Source organism: Panthera pardus, unplaced genomic scaffold (assembly GCF_024362965.1).
Source record: "Panthera pardus isolate Hobbes unplaced genomic scaffold, ASM2436296v1 HiC_scaffold_17, whole genome shotgun sequence".
NCBI classification, from domain to species: domain Eukaryota; kingdom Metazoa; phylum Chordata; class Mammalia; order Carnivora; family Felidae; genus Panthera; species Panthera pardus.
The window spans coordinates 72,876,384-72,897,581 of NW_026526732.1; the positions used below are offsets into that span (position 1 = coordinate 72,876,384).

General features: G+C 35.2%; 1 protein-coding gene across 4 annotated transcripts in view; it reads right to left on the minus strand.

Annotated features, from left to right (window-relative positions):
- Positions 1-21,198, minus strand: part of ORC3 (origin recognition complex subunit 3) — a 62,348-nt gene that overhangs the window by 27,140 nt on the left and 14,010 nt on the right. For all 4 annotated transcript variants that reach the window (XM_019442820.2, XM_019442818.2, XM_019442817.2 and 1 more), the window contains 7 exons: positions 19,474-19,578; positions 18,284-18,432; positions 16,877-17,010; positions 15,059-15,218; positions 13,219-13,332; positions 7,870-8,003; positions 7,327-7,390 (listed from right to left, as the gene is read on the minus strand). In XM_019442820.2, coding sequence (XP_019298365.2) covers positions 7,327-7,390; positions 7,870-8,003; positions 13,219-13,332; positions 15,059-15,218; positions 16,877-17,010; positions 18,284-18,432; positions 19,474-19,578 — 860 coding nt within the window. The remainder of the gene's footprint in view (positions 1-7,326; positions 7,391-7,869; positions 8,004-13,218; positions 13,333-15,058; positions 15,219-16,876; positions 17,011-18,283; positions 18,433-19,473; positions 19,579-21,198) is intronic.

A 21,198-nucleotide genomic window follows, 5' to 3' on the forward strand; every position in this document is an offset into this window, starting at 1 on the left:
ATGTATTGACTCTGGAACTACTCTCTACATAAGATTCCATTGTTATTTACATCTGTGTTCTTATCAGCTGCAGCAGAAAACATCCAAATGATTAACTTTCTACATGATACTATTCTCTAAATCCTTTGTCTTACTGAGATTCATATCTGCAAATGCTTCTCTCCAGGCCAATTCTTAATGCACTTTATGAACACCTTTTTATAGGTTTTGATGCTGAGAAAATTCTCCACTTAATGCTTACAGCAGCATCACACTATGCACATGTGAAAACAAAGCCTGTTCAAATAGTAATCTTGTTTTCCATTCGTTAAATTTTTCCTCTGGAATCACAGCCATACACTGGTCATGGCTGCCACTGTTTTATTTCATAACTGTGGTTAGGATGATTCTTTTTAACAGAGATACACTTTGCCTAGTAATATTCATTATTTCCCAAAGAGATATGCTTTCTTCTTTTCTTGACACATGAAGACCTCGTGGTCTTTTCTGATCTTTGATAAAGAGACGCAAACAAAGATATTTCTCTGATATCAAATACAAAAGGGCAGCCTCCTTGCTCCTCTTCAAACATCAAGACAGGCTCCAACCTCAGGTCCTTTCCACTTGCTGTCTCGCTGCTGTTTGGAATTCCCTTCCGCCAGATTCCTGCATGGCAAGCTCTGTAACTTCCTTTAGTCTTTATTCAAAATTCACCTTCTCAGTAAGGTCCTTATTTAAAATGTCAATCCAACTCCCCATGCACACTGAACTTCACATTCCGCTTTTTTCCTTCATTGTTTTTCCTTAGCAACACAGATATTTTACCTACTTCTTTTGATAGCATGTAAGCCCCATGAAGGCAGAGGTTTTTGTCAGTTTTGTTCATTCCTATATTCTCAGCACCTAGATTAACACCTGGCACACAGTGGACCCTCACAAACTTTGTTGAATGAGGAAGTGCATTAATGAACGGAGGCCAATATGCACTCAGTCTCCCTTCTAAATAAGAGCAACCACTTGTTGTCTTGCTGGATGTGGACCAGATTTACTAATTTTTCAACAAAAGATGGAAGTCTGAATTTGTAATGTAAAATGTCTCAATTTGTAAATGTTGACTCAGGGTAAAAAAAACAAACAAACCACTAAGGACCTAAAAAGCCACATTTATATTAGGCTGTGGGTGGCCAGTAAATGTATAGTATACCCTTTTAAATCAGCCATCTCCAATCACATCAATCTTGTCTGTCATTCAGTCAAAATCATTCATGTATTCTTGTTTACTTACATGACCAGGCCCCTATTTTTACTGAGCTGGTTACTTTCTTTGGAGAGGAAACCAATACCTATGTAAAATTTAAATATATATAGGTAAAGAAAATATGATCAGACAGAATTATATTTGCCATGATGCTTAGTTTTTGCAATTCTCTTCTACTTTCCATAGTATTTATTACTTTTGTGTCCAGAATGTTATGTATGGGGTGAAGAGTGACACCAGGAAGATTTAAAGTAAGTTATGTAAAAATGGCTGTAAATCTTTATAATATGTTCCTTTCAATCAATTCACTGATAACAAAAGCTGGTAAAACAGACACTGGATTTTAGGAATAAGAGGTATCTGCTGTCCAAGAACACAGCATTCTCTTAGTTATCATCTTGCTAGAACGAAGCATGATTTTTCTCATTATGGAGAAATTTTGACCAACAGTGTTTGGTTCTCAGTGTCTCATCACATGACAGCCAGCTCCTGGAGTGCCAAAGCATGGCTTTCTCCCAGCACTAGTGTGGCCTGTGTGCTTCTCCTCTCATCTGCCTCAGCCTTTTGTTCTCTGTGTTCCCACTGGGCACTTCAGACCCGCAGCACTTGATGAAGGGTTTGCACTGAAGCTGCCCGTTCCTGCCGCACTACTGTGCTAAAGCCTAGCTTGTTTGATCACATGTAGTAGTTTCTTTCCAGTCATTTTCTTCCTTTCTTCTCTTTTAATTATTTCTCCTAATAGATTTTCCCCCTCCTCCTGCCCTGTCAAAAGAAATAGAAAGAAGAGGTGGAGGCAAAGGTAGGTGAAAGGCAGGTTACCACCAAACTCATGAAGTAATTCTGTGCCTTTTGTTCACGAATCACCATGAAAAGCATACTAAATGGTGAAAAGAAATCTACCACTAACTTGCTCTGCGACCTTAGATATTTCACTTCCTCTCTCTTGGTTACATTTCTTCATTTGTAAAATGAGCATATTCAATCAGGTTATCTTTCTAATACTAACAAATTACAATTCTAACAAGTCCAAGACCTACTTCCTACTCTCAACCGATTTAAAATCTAGCTGAGTACAGAGGGAATAGAGACATAAAATATTAACAAGTCAGAATAAAAAACTTCACCTGTCACCCGCAAGAGATTGAATCTAAGTTGAAAGGGGTTGAAACCAAGCCAAATAGCTTTAAGGAAGATTTGAATAAAAACATATAAACAGATTTTCTTATGTGAAGTACATGGAATTAGTCATTTATTAAATATACTAAGTATAATGTAACTTCTTGACAAGACAGGATCAACATGAACAGCCATTACCGGTAATAGAGAGGGTGTGGTTGGTGTAGTCAGCACAGGATTAAAATGGGCCTAATCTTAGATATGGTGTTGAGACTTGCTTTTTTTAAAAAGTATTTTGAAAATAAAGTGTGTATATGTGTGTGTGAATGTTTCCTTTTCTAATTTGAGCAGCAGCATGTAGTGCTCCATGACACCTGGCCAAAGCTACCTCATACCAAGTAGTTTTCTAAGCCTCCTACAAATTATCTTCACTGTTAACTTGCCACAGTATTTGGAAAGCTCATTTCTGACTTCTCAAACACTAATACAGAACCTTAGGCACCTTCTCATCACCCTATACTAATTCTTCAATGAAGCGTCACAGAAAATGTATGGCCTATGATGTCAGATCTGGGTATTAATGCCAGATGTACCATTTGCTAATTGTGACACTTTAGATAGGCAAAGTTATTTAATCATTTTGTGACTCTCCTCATCTATACAAAGGGATAAAAACATCTGTCATATGTGGTGGCTGTGACTCAAAATGAGACAATGCATAAAAACTATCTAATTGGGAAAAGCTGTTAATATTCCATTCCTCCAAAACATTTGCTCATAGAAAGAAAAAGAATTTCTCACTATTCAAAAAATCCTTCCAGTATATTAAGGCCTAGTGTTTTTTATTATCAGATAATAATTATGCAAATACGAGGCACAATCTTCTTCAAAGCTCTCCTTAATATTGGACTTGAAACAAAATTTCAGGGACAAGCAATAATAAAAATCATCTTTGCAATTATGAAGAATTTGAAAGTTCTATATAAGGCACTTTGACAGCTTCTCATGAAATACTGTTTCATGAATTAAAGGGTTAAGTTAAAAAAAACCAGAAACCTTGATTACTAAAGCAATGGTATGAGGCAAAACATGGTAAAAATATAAACAGTAACAGCTCTTGCTATTTCACCTAAAACCCATAGTAATAATTTACCTATCTCCAATTAAACAGATGTACTAAAATAAAATTTTAATGAGGAATCAAATTAACTAGTCAGCAAAAAAAATTACCAATCTGTTTAATGAACAAGTAAATAAAATCACAGCATTTTAGAGCCAAAAGAAACTTTAAAGATTCTCTGGATAGGAGCCCCTGGGTGGCTCAGTTAGATAAGTGTCTGACTTCAGCTCAGGTCATGATATTGCCATTCACAGGTTCAAGCCCTGTGTCAGGCTCTCTGCTGTCAGCATGGAGCCTGCTTTGGATCCTCTATCCCCCTCCCTATATGTCCCTCCCCTGCTCGATCTCTCTCTCAAAAATAAACAACATTAATAAAAAAGAAAAAAGATTATCTGGTTACACTTCTACCACAGGATTTGAAAGCTCTTGAGTCATCAGAAGTTTGCATTAATGGGAGCTTGTGCAGGCCTATTCTGCTTAAGCATAGGAAGACTAGATTGTTAACTGTCAGAGTGCACTTTTTGGCCTCTGTACTCTGCTGCACAACACATTCACAGGACAGACTACTCAGAAGTGAGAGAATGCACAGAATCTTTAATCTTTTATCAGCTCTATGTCATGCCTTAGCTTGAACTTCCCAGTGACACTTCTACAAATGTATATGGTTTAGTCAGCTGAATTTTTAAATTTGAAAGTATACTTTCAAAAAACCCATGTAGTTTATGAAATACAAAGCTGACATATAGTTTTAAAGCTGTATCTGTGAAACTGAGGGTCCATAATTCTAAAGGAGTTGAAGGTTTTTTTAACATCTTGAGTCCGGTCTGGGGATGATTCATATAAATCCTTCATTTAAGTTAGAATTTAGATTAATTCTAAATTTAAGAGAACATGGCAAGGGAAACAATAAACATTTCCTTCTAGGCAACCAGTCCAGTTCAAGTGGTTCTCAAAAATGGTCTTCAGGCCAAAGGCATCAGCATTACCAGGGACCTTGCTAGAAATGCAAATTCTCGGGACCCACATTTGAGCTACAAAAGCAGAAATTCTGGGGATGGAGGCCATTAATCAGTGTTTTAACAAGCCCTCCCCGTGATTCTGATACATACTAAAGTTTAAGAACTACTGGGTTTAGTTAATCAGGGTAGGGAGCAAAGTAGATATTCAGGGACGAAAGAATCTAGATGTAAGGAGTATAAATTTCTCTGGAGTATACTTTGAGGTCTATGTCTTCAAAATCTGAGTGTGGTAAATTCTAACAGTACACATGTCTACATAACTACATAATCTATACAACCATGTAATGCAAGAATATTACATTTAGTATGCATAATACAGAATATGTAATATACGAAACTACACATTCACATTGATCTTAACTTTATCATACAGAAAAGTAATAACAATATTTATGATTCACATTTATAAAAGTTTTACTGTATATTTGCTCATAAATCACTCTCATTTGCTGAATGGACTTTGATTATCACTAACTGTATGAGGAAATCACACTAGGAATTATTGTCCCATTTTATAAATAAGGAAATTGAGGCTTAAATAGGGTGAGTGATTTTTCTAAGGTATACCTGGCTAACAAGTAGCTGGAGTTGAAATGCAAGTTGAAATTTGCTGAGGTCATAATCAGGATCTTCCCCTGTATCACGAAGTACCATACTTTTAATTATCATGTGGGGTTTTTTCCAATTTTTATCATGGTAAAATACATATAAAAATTGATTGTGTGTTTAAAAAAACCATAAAAGGAGAAAAAGAATAATAAATGCTTAAATAAATGAATAAAATATACAAAGATACTTTTACTCTAAACTACAAAAATCCACAGACATGTTGATTAATCTTTTTCATAGACTTTTTTTTTTTTTTTTTTTTAGAGAGAGAGCACATGTGCAAGAAGAGCAAAGGGAGAGGGAGAGAATCTTAAGCAGGCTCCATGCGCAGCACAGAGCCCAATGTGGGGCCTGAACTCACAGCCCATCATGAATCATGACCTGAGTCGAAATCAGGAGTCAGACACTTGACCAACTGAGCCACCCGGGTGCCCCTCACAGACCTCTTTTGGTCTTTGAATTTAGCAGATGACCTGCACATAACTTTTTTAGGGTAAGGTACAAATCTTTGTGTACCTTCCTAAATAAGCCTTTGAATAACAAAATATGCAATCCTAAAATGAATACAGCAAAGATAATAACAAATGGGGCTGATAAGTGCAATAAGAACAAGAACAGATAAATAAATGCTTAGAAAATACATGAAATGTTACTGAGAAGCAGAGATAAATGTCAGACTATTTCTACAACAGATGAGCCTAGAGATTGGTTCTCTCCCTTTGTCATTTCAATGGTTAAAAGTACTCTTTAAAAATCTATTCCTGGCTTCTGAAAATATGCTGTAGCAGGAAATGCACTTGGCAACTAGCTGACTCAGCAGAGCTAATCCATCTAATCTTAAAACTCAGTAAACATGCACACATCCCTTTCCACTAGTTCTTAAAGTTCCCTCTACCAAAACAACCTGCATTAGGATGTGAAAACTTCTTATACTGCTCTAAAAAGGTTACAGAGATTATTAAAGTGATTATTAAACCCAGTCTAGAAGTGATTTTATATTATGGCCCAGTGTGGATTCTGCATTAGAAATAATGCCCAACAAAAAGCCACTGTCCACTGTTATACTGTATGTCAATTATATCTCAATTATAAAAAAGCCATTCTCTTTTTAGCATTTATGAATAGAAGGTAAATTAGTATTCAGAGCTATACAGAACACACGCCCTCTAGGAACTAACATTCTTTCACTCAAAATTTGAAAACAGTCTGGGCCAGCAAAACCTTTAGTACTAGGGCTACTTCAATCTCATCTTAATTTCATTACAATTTTCTGACAACTTTTTCCTTAAAAAAGGCATGACAAGTATGAAAACAAATGTGACACTATGCATTTCTAGTTGTCCATCATTAAGGGACTTACTACGTAAAATGAAGGTACATTCATCCCAAAAGTACTATACCACACTCAGTATTGATATGAAATGATTTTCAACACTAAGTGCAAAACAAAACAGGTGCAGAACAGCATATGTAATATACTCATTTATATTCTGTAAAAGAAAGAAGGAAACTCCTAAAATACGTAAAATTCCTTGTATATGTGAAAAATCTTTCTAGGAAAACACATAAGAAACTAGTAACACTAACTGTATCTAGGAAAAGAAAGTAGGTAGTTGGAGGGTAAAGGTGTGAGGGAGTGTTTTCACTGTATATTATCTTTGCCTTTCGAATTGTACCATGTCTGAGTATCATTTATTCAAGAAAGAACCAAAAAAATCTTCCTTTTGATATTCCCTGTGTTGTATTGTTCACTCAATTTTCTAAGCTCATTACTTCTTTCCTGGCATTGTATCAATATAGAATGATATCTTTTTCAAATCAAATCAATACCCACTTAGCAGTGGGTCCCTAAACTGCATGGCTTCTATGTGCCTTTATTTATGACGGCCTTTAAAAAAACATTAAAATGACATTGCCTGCAGATTCCAAAATGGAATATGGAAATAAAGTTGAGATCTCAAAAGTATTTTCGAAATACACCATACGATAAACCTGTAGTTAATATTTTGTCTCAATAAAAAAGGTCATCTTTTAGAGAATTAAAGTTTTGTGTCATCTTCAATAGTCATACTCCTATATGATCATCAAGACCCACTAATTCACTGTGAAAAGCATATTAGGACAGACAGGTATGTTTTATAAATTCAATGAATAAATTTTATGTGCACATTGTTTTTCATGAAGAAAAAAAAGTAAAACTGAAACAAATACATCCACATTCCTACCTTCAAAAATCTCTCATTGGTCAATAGTGCAACTTGCTTTTCTGAAGCTTGCTTTTCCACGTGCCTAAAATTTTCACCATCCCGTACACAAAGAGAGAAAATTAAACATTCTAAAGATGTGACTATCACATGGGGGAAAAGAACTACCTAGAGTGGTGGCCACATTCTTTTATTTCTTCTCAAAAATAAATTTAAGATAATAGTCATGGTTTAATAGTAATTTCTAACTCCACAAAGCAGCTATACTTCAGAATCTAGGGATCTAATCATAAACAAAAGCCATAAACTCCAGAATCAGAAAATGTTCTTTATAAAAGTAACTCTGAAGAAACTGCAAATTATATCCCTTTGTAAAAATATTTTTCGTTACGGTATGTTTTCAAATCCAACAAAGAAATCTCACGAGTGAAAACAGAAAGGTTTTACTGTGCTCTATATAAAATGGTTATTTTTTTCTTTCCCCACTTCAAAAATAGCTAGATCTGAGATACTTTTTTTTACCCCAAATTCTATTACGTGTTAAATATACACTTCTCTTTTTACCTCCTAAATGATGGAAGACGTCGGATGTTTTCACATTGATTTTCTGATAAAAAATTTATTCTTCTCTTGGCTTCCGAGAGATTACAGCATAGGACACTGAGGGGCTGAGAGTAGAAATGTTCTAATAGAGAAAGCTGAAAGAAATGTGAAGATTATATAATGTCATTCTAATTCCACAGAGTAACTTCATGTCAACAAACCTTTTTGTTGCTTCATAAATAAATCCCTCTGGTATTAGCACTGTAATATAGACCTGGCCAAAATATGTTTAAGATCTAGGTTTCCAGAGCAGTCAAATCAAGTAAACAGTCCCCCCTGCAGATTCTTTTATATAAACAGGTTTCTTATTTATTTTAAAGAGTTTTTGTTTTGTTTTTATTTACTTTTTAATTTACATCCAAGTTAGTTAGCATACAGTGCTATAATGATTTCAGAAGTAGATTCCAATGATTCATCCCCTATATATAACACCCAGTGCTCATCCCAGCAAGTGTCTTCCTTAATGCCCCTTACCCATTTAGCCCATCCCCCCACCCACAACCCCTCTAGCAACCCTAGTTTGTTCTCTGCATTTAAGGGTCTCTTATGTTTTGGGGTGCCTGGGTGGCTCCGTCGGTTGAGTGTCCGACTTTGGCTCAGGTCATGATCTCACGGTTTGTGAGTTCGAGCCCCGCGTCAGGCTCTGTGCTGACAGCTCAGAGCCTGGAGCCTGCTTCGGATTCTGTGTCCCCCTCTCTCTGCCCCTCCCCCCACTTGTGCTCTGTCTCTCAAAAATAAATAAATAAATGTAAAAAATAAAATTAAAAAAAGAGTCTCTTATGATTTGTCCCCCTCCTTGTTTTTAAATTATTTTTGCTTCCCTTCCCTTATGTTTATCTGTTTTGTATCTTAAATTCCTCATATGAGTGAAGTCACATGATATTTATCTTTCGCTGACTTATTTCACTTAGCATAATACCTTCTAGTTCCATCCACATAGTTGCAAATGGCAAGATTTCATTCTTTTTGGTTGCCAAGTAATACTCCATTGTGTGTGTATGTGTATGTATGTGTGTGTATATATACATATATATATATATATACACACACATATATATATACATACATACCACATCTTCTTTATCCATTCATCTGTTGATGGACATTTGGGCTCTTTCCATACTTTGGTTATTACTGATAGCACTGTTATAAACATTGGGGTGCATGTGGCCTTTTGAAACAGCACACTAAGGTTTTTTTTAAACAGCAAAAGTATGGAACTAATATATTTAATGTCACAATAACACTACAAACAATGCATAAATCATTCTGTATCTTTAATATTTTAAGACTCTGATTTTGTGGACAAGCTCAGAAAATTGTAATCTCTGAAGTATGTATTAGAAGAAACTAATATGAATGGATAGATCAACTCTCTGCAGAACCAACTCACAGCAACAGTAAATATGGTGGGGATAGGACTGGGGTGTGACCTCAGAGTTTAATAGATGTCCAAATACTCACAAGAAAATATTCATCTATAAAATCAGTGAAAAAATTTGGTCTGCTGAATAAATAAAAATGTTACAATGGTAGAAACTTTCCCTTCTGATAAAAAAAAAATAATGAAAAATGAGAAATAGCTAAAGAAAAGATATCTTTTTAAATTCAGTTTTATTTCATGAAGAAAAACATGGTACAATATCTGGTAAATTTAAATGTTAAGAATGCTGTTGTCCCCATAGTATAAGGGGGAATGATCTTCCAGAACCTACCATAACTTGTAAGATGTATCTTACAAGACCATTCAAATGTTAAAAACTTGACCCTAAGCAACCTTTTTATGGCCAATTTGGTTTTTCCAGACACCTTGATACTAGACAGTTTCCCTAGAGAGTGGACAAAACACAGTCTTGTCACTAGAAAATAGAATTTCCCATCACAAATTAATAAATTAACATGATAGCTTATATATTGGTATTAAGGTATTTGAGCTTGATCCTTACTGGGTAAACTGATAATGAATCTCTGAGCCTATAGAGCTGAAGACCAGATACCCAAGGCTAGAGGAAATCCTCCAAAATAGTTCATTCTGGAGGAAGGATGAGGCTGTAAGAAAAGAACCAGCCTTACTTAGAAACAAATACCAAACAGAAAGTAACTGTTCATGCCAAGTGCTAAATTATTTTCACACATATTAACAAAATCTTGTTTCTTACTTGCATTTTTCAATTATATTGTGATAGTATTTATTCCAATGTTAACATCACTTTTTAAATATGAGAAAAGTAAAAAACAAACATATAAGGGACTTGCTGGGGAGGAGAAATGGGAGGAAGTCACATGACTTACAGTAGAGTTATAAATAAGAACCCAGTATCACCTACTTTGTCTAAGTATGTTCTCAAAATCTGGGTCAACAAGTTGGTCAACATATCCAACTAATGAAGGAAAACCTTAAACATATACAGAATGATTACATACCCTACTACACCCCCTATGGAAAATAGGACTTACGCATTACTTCCCACTGATGATTAGGAAAAGTAGACAAATAGGGTCTAACGGCTCTACCACTTAAAAGCTGTGTGACCTTGGCCAAGCTACTTAACCTAAGCCTCTGTTTCCTCACCTGCAAAACTGAAGATAATAGTACCCATTAATGAAACAATGTAAATACTTAGTACGAGCTAGCACAAAGGAGGTGCTTAGTAAATTATGAGGAACCTATAAAATCATCTAATCTGATTCCCTATTTTACAGATGAGAAAACTGAGACCCCAAGAGATTACATAATTCGATGAGTACCCTTTTCTTCACTTGCTTTCTCAATGGTATTTGAGAAATGATATTACCTAGAACTCATTCTTCTCTTGACTTCAGTGTTACTCTACTTTCTAATGGTTTTCTTTATTGTTTTTAGTCTCCTTTTCTATTACTCTTGTCAGCTTACAATAAGATTCTAATCTTAGTCCTTTCCTCACTCCTCTGGATGATGCCTCATCCTCACTATGTGACTTCAACCACCACCTTTTAATGATAAATCCTAAATATTTCTATTTACTTCCAGATCTTTCTCCTGAGTGCCAAATCTTTATTATCCAACATACCTGAAAAAACCATATACAAAAAGAAACTCACCTTTTTCTAACTGGCTCTTCACTTTATATTAACACATATACTTAATAAATGGTACCACCTCCAATCCATTTGCCAAGATAGAACTTACGCTTCTCTTATGCATCCTATCATCCACTTAGTCACCAGGGTCTGTCGATTCTATCTCATCCCCAAATCTGATTCCTCCTCTCTAGTTCCACTATCACAACCTTAGTTTAGCCCTTGTTATATCTTGTCTAGATCAGTGCAGTAGTCCTCCAACAGATCTCTCTCCTTATACTGTTGTCTTTACCTAGAATGCGCTTCCCATTTTAATCTGGTGAGCCTCTATTCCTTAGGATATACTTTCATTTTCTTATGGAATCCCCACACATTTCTTTCATAGCACTGACTATTGAGAACTGTAATTTCCCATTCTGCCTCCTTCACTAAACAAAAGAGCAATCTGAAGGCAGAGATTTCCTTGTCCTCTGTATCTCTAGGGCTCAGCATAATTCTTGGCTTACAGTTGGCTCTTAATAAATACTTTTCAGTAAACAAATGAGTGAAGTAAAATGTATGAGAGAAGCAAATCAGAAATGTATTAGATCTTGGGGTGCCTGGGTGGCTCAGTCGGTTGAGCATCCGACTTCGGCTCAGGTTATGGTCTCACGGTTTGTGAGTTCAAGCCCTGCGTCGGGCTCTGTGCTCAGAGGTTAGAGCCTGCTTTGGATTCTGTCTGTCTGTCTGTCTCTCTCTCTCTGCCCCTTCCCCACTAGTGCTCTGTCTCTCAAAAATAAATAAATGTAAAAAAAAATTAAGAAATGTATTATACCTCAATATCATTTAATTTCGCATATTGCTAAGGTAATTTTGTTGCGTTGAAATATATTTTTTTTTTAAAGTCAGGTTGGGAAAAAAGACATATGTTAGCCATAAGAGAGCACTACAGTGTTTTACATGGAGAAAAAATACATAACAGAAATAATTTGTAAACTTCAAGTTACTACACAAACGTGAGGTATTATAATATTGCACTTTTGTACTGAAGATTACTAATATATTGGTTTTAGTAACATGTATTTACAATGGCATGTATTTACAATGACTACACTTTGCTAAGGTATTTTAAGGTAGATGCCAAGAGAAGAAGATAACATTAACTTCCAAATAACTGGGGAATGGGCTCCTTTTGTAGTTTAGAACAGACAGTATGAAGCTGAGTTCATGAATTTTCTTCTGGCAATTCATGAAACCTTAATAAAACTGCTTTCCCAATATGCAAGAATAAATATAAATGAATACATATACATATACGTGCAAGGGACAACAAACTATGGCCCACAGACTATTTTTACATGGCCCAGGAACTACAAATGTTTTTTATATCTTTAACTGGTTATTTAAAAAGAAGAAAAAGAATATGCAACAGAGATGTAGCATTCACAGCCAAAAATATTTAATATCTGATCCTTTACAGAAAATTTGCTGATCCCTCATATATAGTATTTTTTAGGAAGAAATCAAGAATCTCACAACAAACAAACAAACAAAGTCCCTAGGGGCACCTGGGTGGCTCAGTTGGTTAAACCTGGCTCAAGTCATGATCTCATAGTTCCTGAGATTGAGCCCAGTGTCAATGGGCTCTGCCTTGACGGTGTGGAGCCTACTCTGGATTCTCTCTCTCCCTCTCCTTCTCTGTCCCTCCCTGCTCATGCTCTCTCTCCCTCAAAATAAATATATTAAAAAAATAAATAAATAAGAGTCCCTTCCTCCCTACCCCTATATAGTTAAGAATCATTGGAATGCAGGGGGTGTGTGGGATGTCTTTATCCATTTTTGACATCTGAATTAATATATTCTCTATGTTTTGCTGCAGGTAACTAAGAAATGGTAGAGCCTAGAATAACATAACTTGAATTTACTTATTTAAGATATTTTTTTAACATTTATTTATTATTGAGAGACAGAGAGACACACAGCGTGAGCAGGGGAGGCGTAAAGAGAGGGGGAGACACAGAATCTGAAGCAGGCTCCAGACTCTGAGCTGTCAGCACAGAGCCCGATGCGGGGCTCAAACTCACAAACTGCGAGATCATGAGCTGAGCCGAAGTCGGTTACTTAACCAACTGAGCCACCCAGGTGACACTTGAATTTACTTATTTTAGAGTTTGCCATTTAAAATGTCTTATCACACTAAATAGTTTCAAATAATATGCAAATTACTTAGAATCAGCATATGAACTTTCACACCCATTAGTGTCTTCTTACCTGAAGTCCTTTTATAAAGTTTTGAATTGAGAAATCATGATACAAAAAGATGTTGGTCAAAATCTGTAGCACTTTTTCACTTAGTTTAAAGGGAAACTGAGTTGTAAGAAGTAGCTGAAAGACATAAAAGGGGAATAGGACACACTCCTTATTAGTCTTTACTCTACATAAATATCAAGTATAAATCATGAGGCAAAGAATGATACTATGACACAGTAACCACGAAAGCTATAAAAGTAGCTAGGTTATTTTTAGGTCAAATATCAACTAAAACTTTAAATTAATTTACATAAGAATCATAACCAAAAGAAGCTATTCATACTACATCTTCAGAATCAAAGATGTCCATCATCTTCCATTCAATTACTAATTTAAAAAAATACCATCTATTAACTATACAATCCGTCTTCTCCGCCAGAAGCCACTGAAGAAGCTATAGGCTTTGGTAATTCCTATTATAAGATTTCTTTTTCATCCCTAACTTACACACATTAATGAGGAATAACACATTATGCACTGTTGAATGAAAAACCCCAAATTAACAGATGTTATCTGTTACAAAATAGCCGCATTTGTATTACTCAGCTAATTTTCAATGGCCTAAAGTGAAGATTTTATATCTGAAAATGAAGTCATACTAGGTTTTTAAAACTGAAATGTAGGGGCGCCTGGGTGGCGCAGTTGGTTAAGCGTCCGACTTCAGCCAGGTCACGATCTCGCAGTACGTGAGTTCGAGCCCCGCGTCAGGCTCTGGGCTGATGGCTCAGAGCCTGGAGCCTGTTTCCGATTCTGTGTCTCCCTCTCTCTCTGTCCCTCCCCCGTTCATGCTCTGTCTCTCTCTGTCCCAAAAATAAATAAACGTTGAAAAAAAAAAAAAAAAAAAAAATTTAAAAAAACTGAAATGTAGTTATAAAAGGCCACCTGCATTTGATCACAATCGAGCAATTTTAAATACGGCAGCTATAAAAATTTTCCTCAAAGTATCCATAAACAAACGGATACCATCTTCATGGGGAAAAAAATGTATAAGTGGTCAGTAAATAAATGGAAGTTTTTCATAATTTACCTTACACAAGCAATATAAAGCACACCTTGAAAGAGTTGAGTCTGGCAACAATTTGTGGAAGGTCAATAATAATTTAGGTAGAAACAGAACTAAAACTAATTGAAACATAGAGCTAAGGTCTGAGGAAATGTTAGTATTTATCTTCTGCCAAGAGCAGCAATGACAGGAAAGGGTCCACTAAAATATCAAATTATTTTAATTTTTTTTTTTACTGTTTACCTTTAAGAGAGACAGACAGACACCCAGAGCTTGAGCAGGGGAGGGGCAGAGAGAGAGGGAGACACAGAATCCAAAGCAGGCTCCAGGTTCTGAGAGGTCAGCACAGAGGCTAGCGTGGGGCTCAAACTCATAGACTGCGATATCATGACCTGAGCCGAAGTAGTATGCTTAACGGACTGAGCCACCCAGACGCCCCTCAAATTACTTTAAATAAAATGTAGGAGTAAAAACATGGTTGCTGTTTTTAGGAAATCATTAAATTTTATTAAAATTTATTAAAAACCTAAAATTTTCCATTGAGTAATGACTGATTGATAGGTAGGTAGGTAGGTAGATACAGAAAAATAGAATCATTCTTTCTACAAAGCTTTTATTTTATCTGAAGAGGCAATGTTATGCCCTATAAAAATCATTAAATATAAAAAAATGTGAAGAAATATGTTCAATATCATACTCTGAGAGATTCAAAAATTTATCACTAATGTTTACATTTATCATCTATTCTTGGCTGTCTTCTTTTCATCCTATTTAGCTGATACAATTTTTTCTTTTTACCTTATCAAGTACCGTAGTCAGGTGCTCCTTGCAGGACAGAGACTGGAAAAGTTCTATGCACAACAGAGATGATACTGCATGAGGAAGCAACCGATGGATGATAATAGGAGACGTGGCAATTCCAAAAATGAGTATTAGTGGAAATTCATGTAGATGTTGACTGGTTTTCAAAGGAAAATACAAAATTGGAATTTTTCTTTTTTTAGCAAATATATTTCAATACATCAAATTTCAAATTAAGACCATCTTTATCTGAATGTCTACTGTATAAGACACTGATGAAGAGTATCATTCTAAATACTAAAATTTTCTAGGTCACTTATTTTCCCCTGTTAAAGTAATATAGATGGTTTTTTCCCAGACATTCTAGCTCTGAAATCAATCTACTAAAAGATCTCTCATTTTATAAATAAGAATACAGAGGTCCAGAGAGATCAAGTGCCTCTCTCTAAGGTTATACAATCTCAAGTGTTAGAAGAGTTAGATATTCAATTTCACCTCTCATCCAAAGTTTGAGCTCTATAGTCTTCCTAACAGTTAGACAGTTAAACAGTCTATGCTTTAAGAGTTCAGTGACATGAAGCTCACATTTTTCAAGGTAACTTATTCTATTTATGCACATTTCTAACACTATGTCACCCAGCTATACATAATAGCTAAGAAACAGGAAACTTTACTTACACATATGTAAGACATATTTTTAATGGACACCATTTAAAAATGTTACATACTTTCCTTGCATTAACTCAAACTTATTGGACATGATTTATTCCTAGTATTACTAGTATGAACACAAATGACTCCCACAGAGTAAAACAGCACTATCTTTGAGAGCTACTGTGGGTCTGAACACTTTGTACCATGGCTGATGATTTTGTTTGCTCCCTCCTACTGGCTATTGCTTGTCAGTATTCTAGCTATGCAGTTCTACCTTCATAGGAGTGGAGTGCCTGGCTCTGTTACTGCTCTAAGTTCTTCCTCACTTTAGATGGCAACAGGAGTCACAAGTCTAAGCTCCAAAAAAGTACAGCTCTTTTGTCAATATTCTTAGTGTGCAACTTTCAAGCATGTTAAGCAGTTCAGTTTTAGCATTAAGAAAATTCTTAGAATCTAGAAATCTTAGTTTCTATGGTGGAAAAAAAAGACACTAACAAAATAGTAATTCTAAGACAACATATAGCTTTAGGTAAATTTAGCCATACCTATTAAGTTAACATACAGAAAAAGCCAAAATAAATTATATCCTAAAAATGCACCACGGCAAATACATGTCACTGGATTTTAAATAGGGTTAGTTAGTTCAATTCTGAATTTCACAGGAATGCCCTGAAAATCCAATGAGATCATGAAAATAGTTTCTCATTATAAAAATTATATAAGATAATGTTATTTAGAAAACATACTTGCTCAGAAGAGCTATATGTAACTCAGAGCTTCTAATGGTGGATAGGTATCAGAAAATAAGACCTGACAAACATCTCAAGCTGGAGTAATTTATCGATTTAATGGGCAAGAGACAGACGACCTTGGTGAGAGAAACTACATTTTACATTGCCTTTTCATACTAATTAAAAGATGGCTAACTTTAGTCTTTTGATCTCATTCTTGGATCAAAAAGCAAATGAAAATCTGATAGGAGGTCTTTGAACATTTAATTATAAGGAATTTGAAATCATTTTGGTTTCTATCCAGTTGGTATTAAAATGAAGATTAAACTGCCATTCATTTTCTCTGGAAAAGGTTGCTCTTCAAGTTAAAAGTTACATGTTTCCTTAATAAAAAGAATTTTATGTAAAAGCCAGGTGATATATCATCTACCTGCTGATAATTATGAAGTCCTGGAGTACTTTTGTGGTGAAGCTTTCCAAATCCTTTAAGATAAGCACAACAGGAGGAGACTGCCATTGGCTAGACGAAGTCCTCTTTTTCCTTGGCAGTTTTGGATCTGTCTTCTTTAAAGTCATGTAAAAAGGAGTTAAAAGTAAGCCTTACCATTCAAACAATGCTACAACACTACAATGATATATCTCCCTTTACATTTTACAGTAATGCTTTTTCTTTTATTTCTCCCACATAATAAAGAGAAACTCATTCCAACAGTTATTAGCAGAATCTTTTTGTGTCTGACATGGGAATAATAACCAAGAAAAAGGTTCAGTAAAATCTATAACTCATATGAAATATTTATATTTTTTTGCTGAGAAAATGACAAAAAAACATGGGGAGAACATTTTCTATAAATTATTTTTTCTGTTAATAGAATGTTATATGTTGCTTTGCTTTAAGGTGAGAACTAGTATTTTTAATTGAAAAGCACAATAAACAACACTACTTGCTGGTCTGCTACTGTTAAATTTCAAGTTGAAAAGCACCTTTAATATCATCTGGTCCAATCCCAATCTTTTAAAGATATCTGACATAAACTGTATGTAGCATCTGATTTCTAGAAAATTTAAAATTGTGGATCAAATTAAGATATTATGATATGCATGAGACCCAATTTAATTCCTATATAAAGCAAAATTAAACTTCACTTACGGTCGACTTCAGCAAATACATTTTATCAGAAAATGTTACCACAGTATTTTTTCCCATACTATCTGGCTACACAGCATCATAAACTAAAGCTGTCGTTTTATGGTACAGTTATCCATGAATCACCTAGGTTGTTCATTCTCACCAGAGACTGTGATGGCAGAATGGAACTTCTTTTTAGTTAATGTTTACTGTTGAATGTACTTTCCTTATAGACCATTTATTCCCCAAGAATTGTAAATGTGGAACAAATTAGATTTTTTAAAAAAATGACTATTTCTCATTGGACTAAGTTGACACTGGGAACTGGCAGCATGGTTCAACCGCACAAAAGCAAATATTGAGGAACCTAAGAGATAATATATTAAAGTCATAGCCATTGTCACAGAGATAGAATCTGCCACAGAACCAATTCCTGATGCTGTTTTTGTCACTAGAGGATATTCTCCCACAAATAAAATGGCCTTGTAAAATGAGAACCTAAATACTTACCAGGAATTAGACTGCATACTGATAAAAGAATACTTTAAAATTCTAATAGCCTTAGGAAAAGTAAGTAGCTACCATTACTTAACAGCTAGTGTGCATAAGCATATTCTTATTAGAATAGTATTACGTTTAATACAATTCTAAGCCTCTTCAATCATATGCAAATCCCCCCCCCCCCCAAACTTGTCAGTTTACATTTACCTGTGTGACACTCATATACCAGCTGGAAAGAGAATCCATTGAACAAAATGTCTTTTTCTGGGTGACCTGAATACTTTCCTCTTTGGATTCCTCATCTACACAGCAGTTCATCAACTTTGAGACCAGCTTTTGCAAAAAATGTTTCATATCTGCAGAATATAAAAGGTAAGAAAGCTTATCTCCCTTTAAAACAAATATGAAACAACTGAAACTTCTTAATCAGTATATTACATTTGGGTAGAATGTATTCTTGTACACTTAACATTAATGTAACATTTAACATATTAACTATTAATGTTCATTAGTATCTTCTCTTTAATATTTAAATTTCAGTAATTCAGACTAACACTAAGCCAAAGTTTATGTATACTACCTATACTAAAAATGTTACCTAAGTAAATGTGTAAACACAAAAACTATAAATCTTACGAGGACACTATATATTTAAGTTACACTAGACAGCAAAAAATTTTTAAGGCCTCTAAAAATGATCAAAAGTGTTACTTACATAAGTTATTTTACTGATTACAAATCTTCCTTATAGTCATTTTAAAAGATGTCCTAAGGGCTTTGACTTAATCAGTTCCAATCAGTTTATGATTATGAAAGTAATATAAGCACATAAAGTCCTTACGTAAATTCAAATCTCATTCCATTTTATTCTATTAGTGTCCATATCCTTTATGATTTAATGGTTTCATATAGATTAGCTCTGGCAATGGACATTTTTTACCATGCTAATCTTTCAGAGCAGGACAATAAGATGATTGGAGGCTGAAATATGAGCCTACACAGTCTATTCTCTGTTGGGATAAATAAGAGCTCCCCAATCCTTAATTCTAGCTCCCTGTCCCAAACCTTCCAACTTATTAGACTTTTACCGGGTTAGGGAACACATCTCATAAAATATCTAAACTATTACTGGCAGTGAAGCTGATACGGTGGGGGGGGGGGGGGGGGGGGGGGAGAAGGGCTGGAATAAAGGAAGCAAAAGGTGGCAATGAGTCCTACAACAGTCAACATTACCATGATAGGCAATAAACCTCACCTTGCCCAAATGTTGTGCCATGCTCTTTCCACAAATAAAAAGGGATCAACAAAGCTAGGACGGGGGGGGGGGGGGGGGGGGGAAGAAGGTCGGAAGAGATCTGTAACATCTCACCAAGGTTATTAGGGCATTTATACTGTACCTGGACAATCTTTAGCTTGCAATGAGACTACATATGGAGTGACATTATTCTGAAGGGCTTCTGTTAGACTTCTGAATGTTAAATCATGATCAGTTACATTCACACCTATGGGATAATACATCAGTATTACGCCATCATTTGTACTATAAATAATTTAACAACAAAGCTACTTAACATGTCTAGTGAATTACTGAATAAAAATATTTTTAAAAATATGAGTAACAAAAAAAACCCCATGATTAATAACAGAAACCAAGAAAATATCCTGCATAAATGAAGAGATCTCCATTAACAATAGACATCTGGAAGCACACAAAATACTTGTCAGAAAGGGTATTTAGCATAATCTCTCTTTAAAAAACATTACTGAGAATGTGTAGTTAACCCATGAAAACATCTTAGGAGTAATTTTATTACTTTGTCAAATTCATAAAGTACTCTTTAAAATACTCATTCAAAAATAAGGGCTACAGATTCCGGGCTTACTGTGATCCTGACTTAACAAGTGAGGAGAATCCAATCACTAATCCTATTAATGACTGTTGTAGTAAATACAATAGTAAAATACACACTAAGCTGATTTCTGAGGGAAGAGGCTAAAAACAAAACTTCAGGTACTTTAGGTATTTACTAAGCCTCTAGTTCTCATTTCCACAAGTCAGAGTTTAGTGCTGTGCATGCAGTTATCAGAGTTGAGTGGAATTTCCCTATCACACTGGAAAAAATTCTACTGACTGACACTTTCCCTTACGTCACAATCTGAGATTTCTAGAAAGTGCTTTGGCACTTAGGGAGGTGGCAACAGCAGCTATCTTGAAACTGCTTGATAATTGCTACTATAAAACTTCAACTGGCTGGAAGAAAAACAAAAGGTTCAGAATCTAGGCCACCAATAAACAAAAAAATTTTTTCTAGGCAAGCCAATAAATAAAAATGTTGGCAGGCTATGTTTTTCCTTTATTTATGGGAAGACTGGGTGGCTCAGTCAGTTAAGCATCCAACTCTTGGTTTCGACTCAGGTCATGATGTCATGATTCATGATTCAAGCCCCAAGTAGGGCTCTACAGTGACAGCACTGAGCCTTTTTGGGATTCTCTCTCTGATCCTGCTTTGTGCACTTGCATGAGCTCTCTCAGTCTCTCAAAATAAACGAATAAAATTTTTTTAAAGGCTTATTTATTTTGAGAGAGATAGAGAGAGAGATCAGGGGAGAGGCAGAAAGAGAGAGAGAGAATCTCAAGCAGGCTCCATGCTCCCCACAGAGCCTGACGCAGGGCTCAATCTCATGAACCACGAGATCATAACCTGAGCCAAAATCAAGAGTCGAACACTTAACCAACTAAGCCACACAAGTGCCCTGGCAGGCTACTTTTAAACAGACATACATCTTTTTGAAAATAGAAAATGTGCAACTGTGCCTAAACATTCTTTGACTACATTTTTTTTTTTACAGTATCAAAATGATATTCCTCACATGCATCATGGTCTATGATTGTGATACTGTATCTCTGAACAAATTTGGGAGTTTAGCAAAACACCAGTTTATCTTGTCTTTCACTGATTGACTTTATAAGCTATTTAACATTATGTTGTTTACAACAATGGACTGTATATCGGAAACAAGAAAATCAACAATGTCTTTAACTGAAAAAATGTTCTCAGACTACTGACTTTGAAATATAAGATTTCCATTAGCTTCTTTTCTCCTTTTGGCAGTAGGCAGAG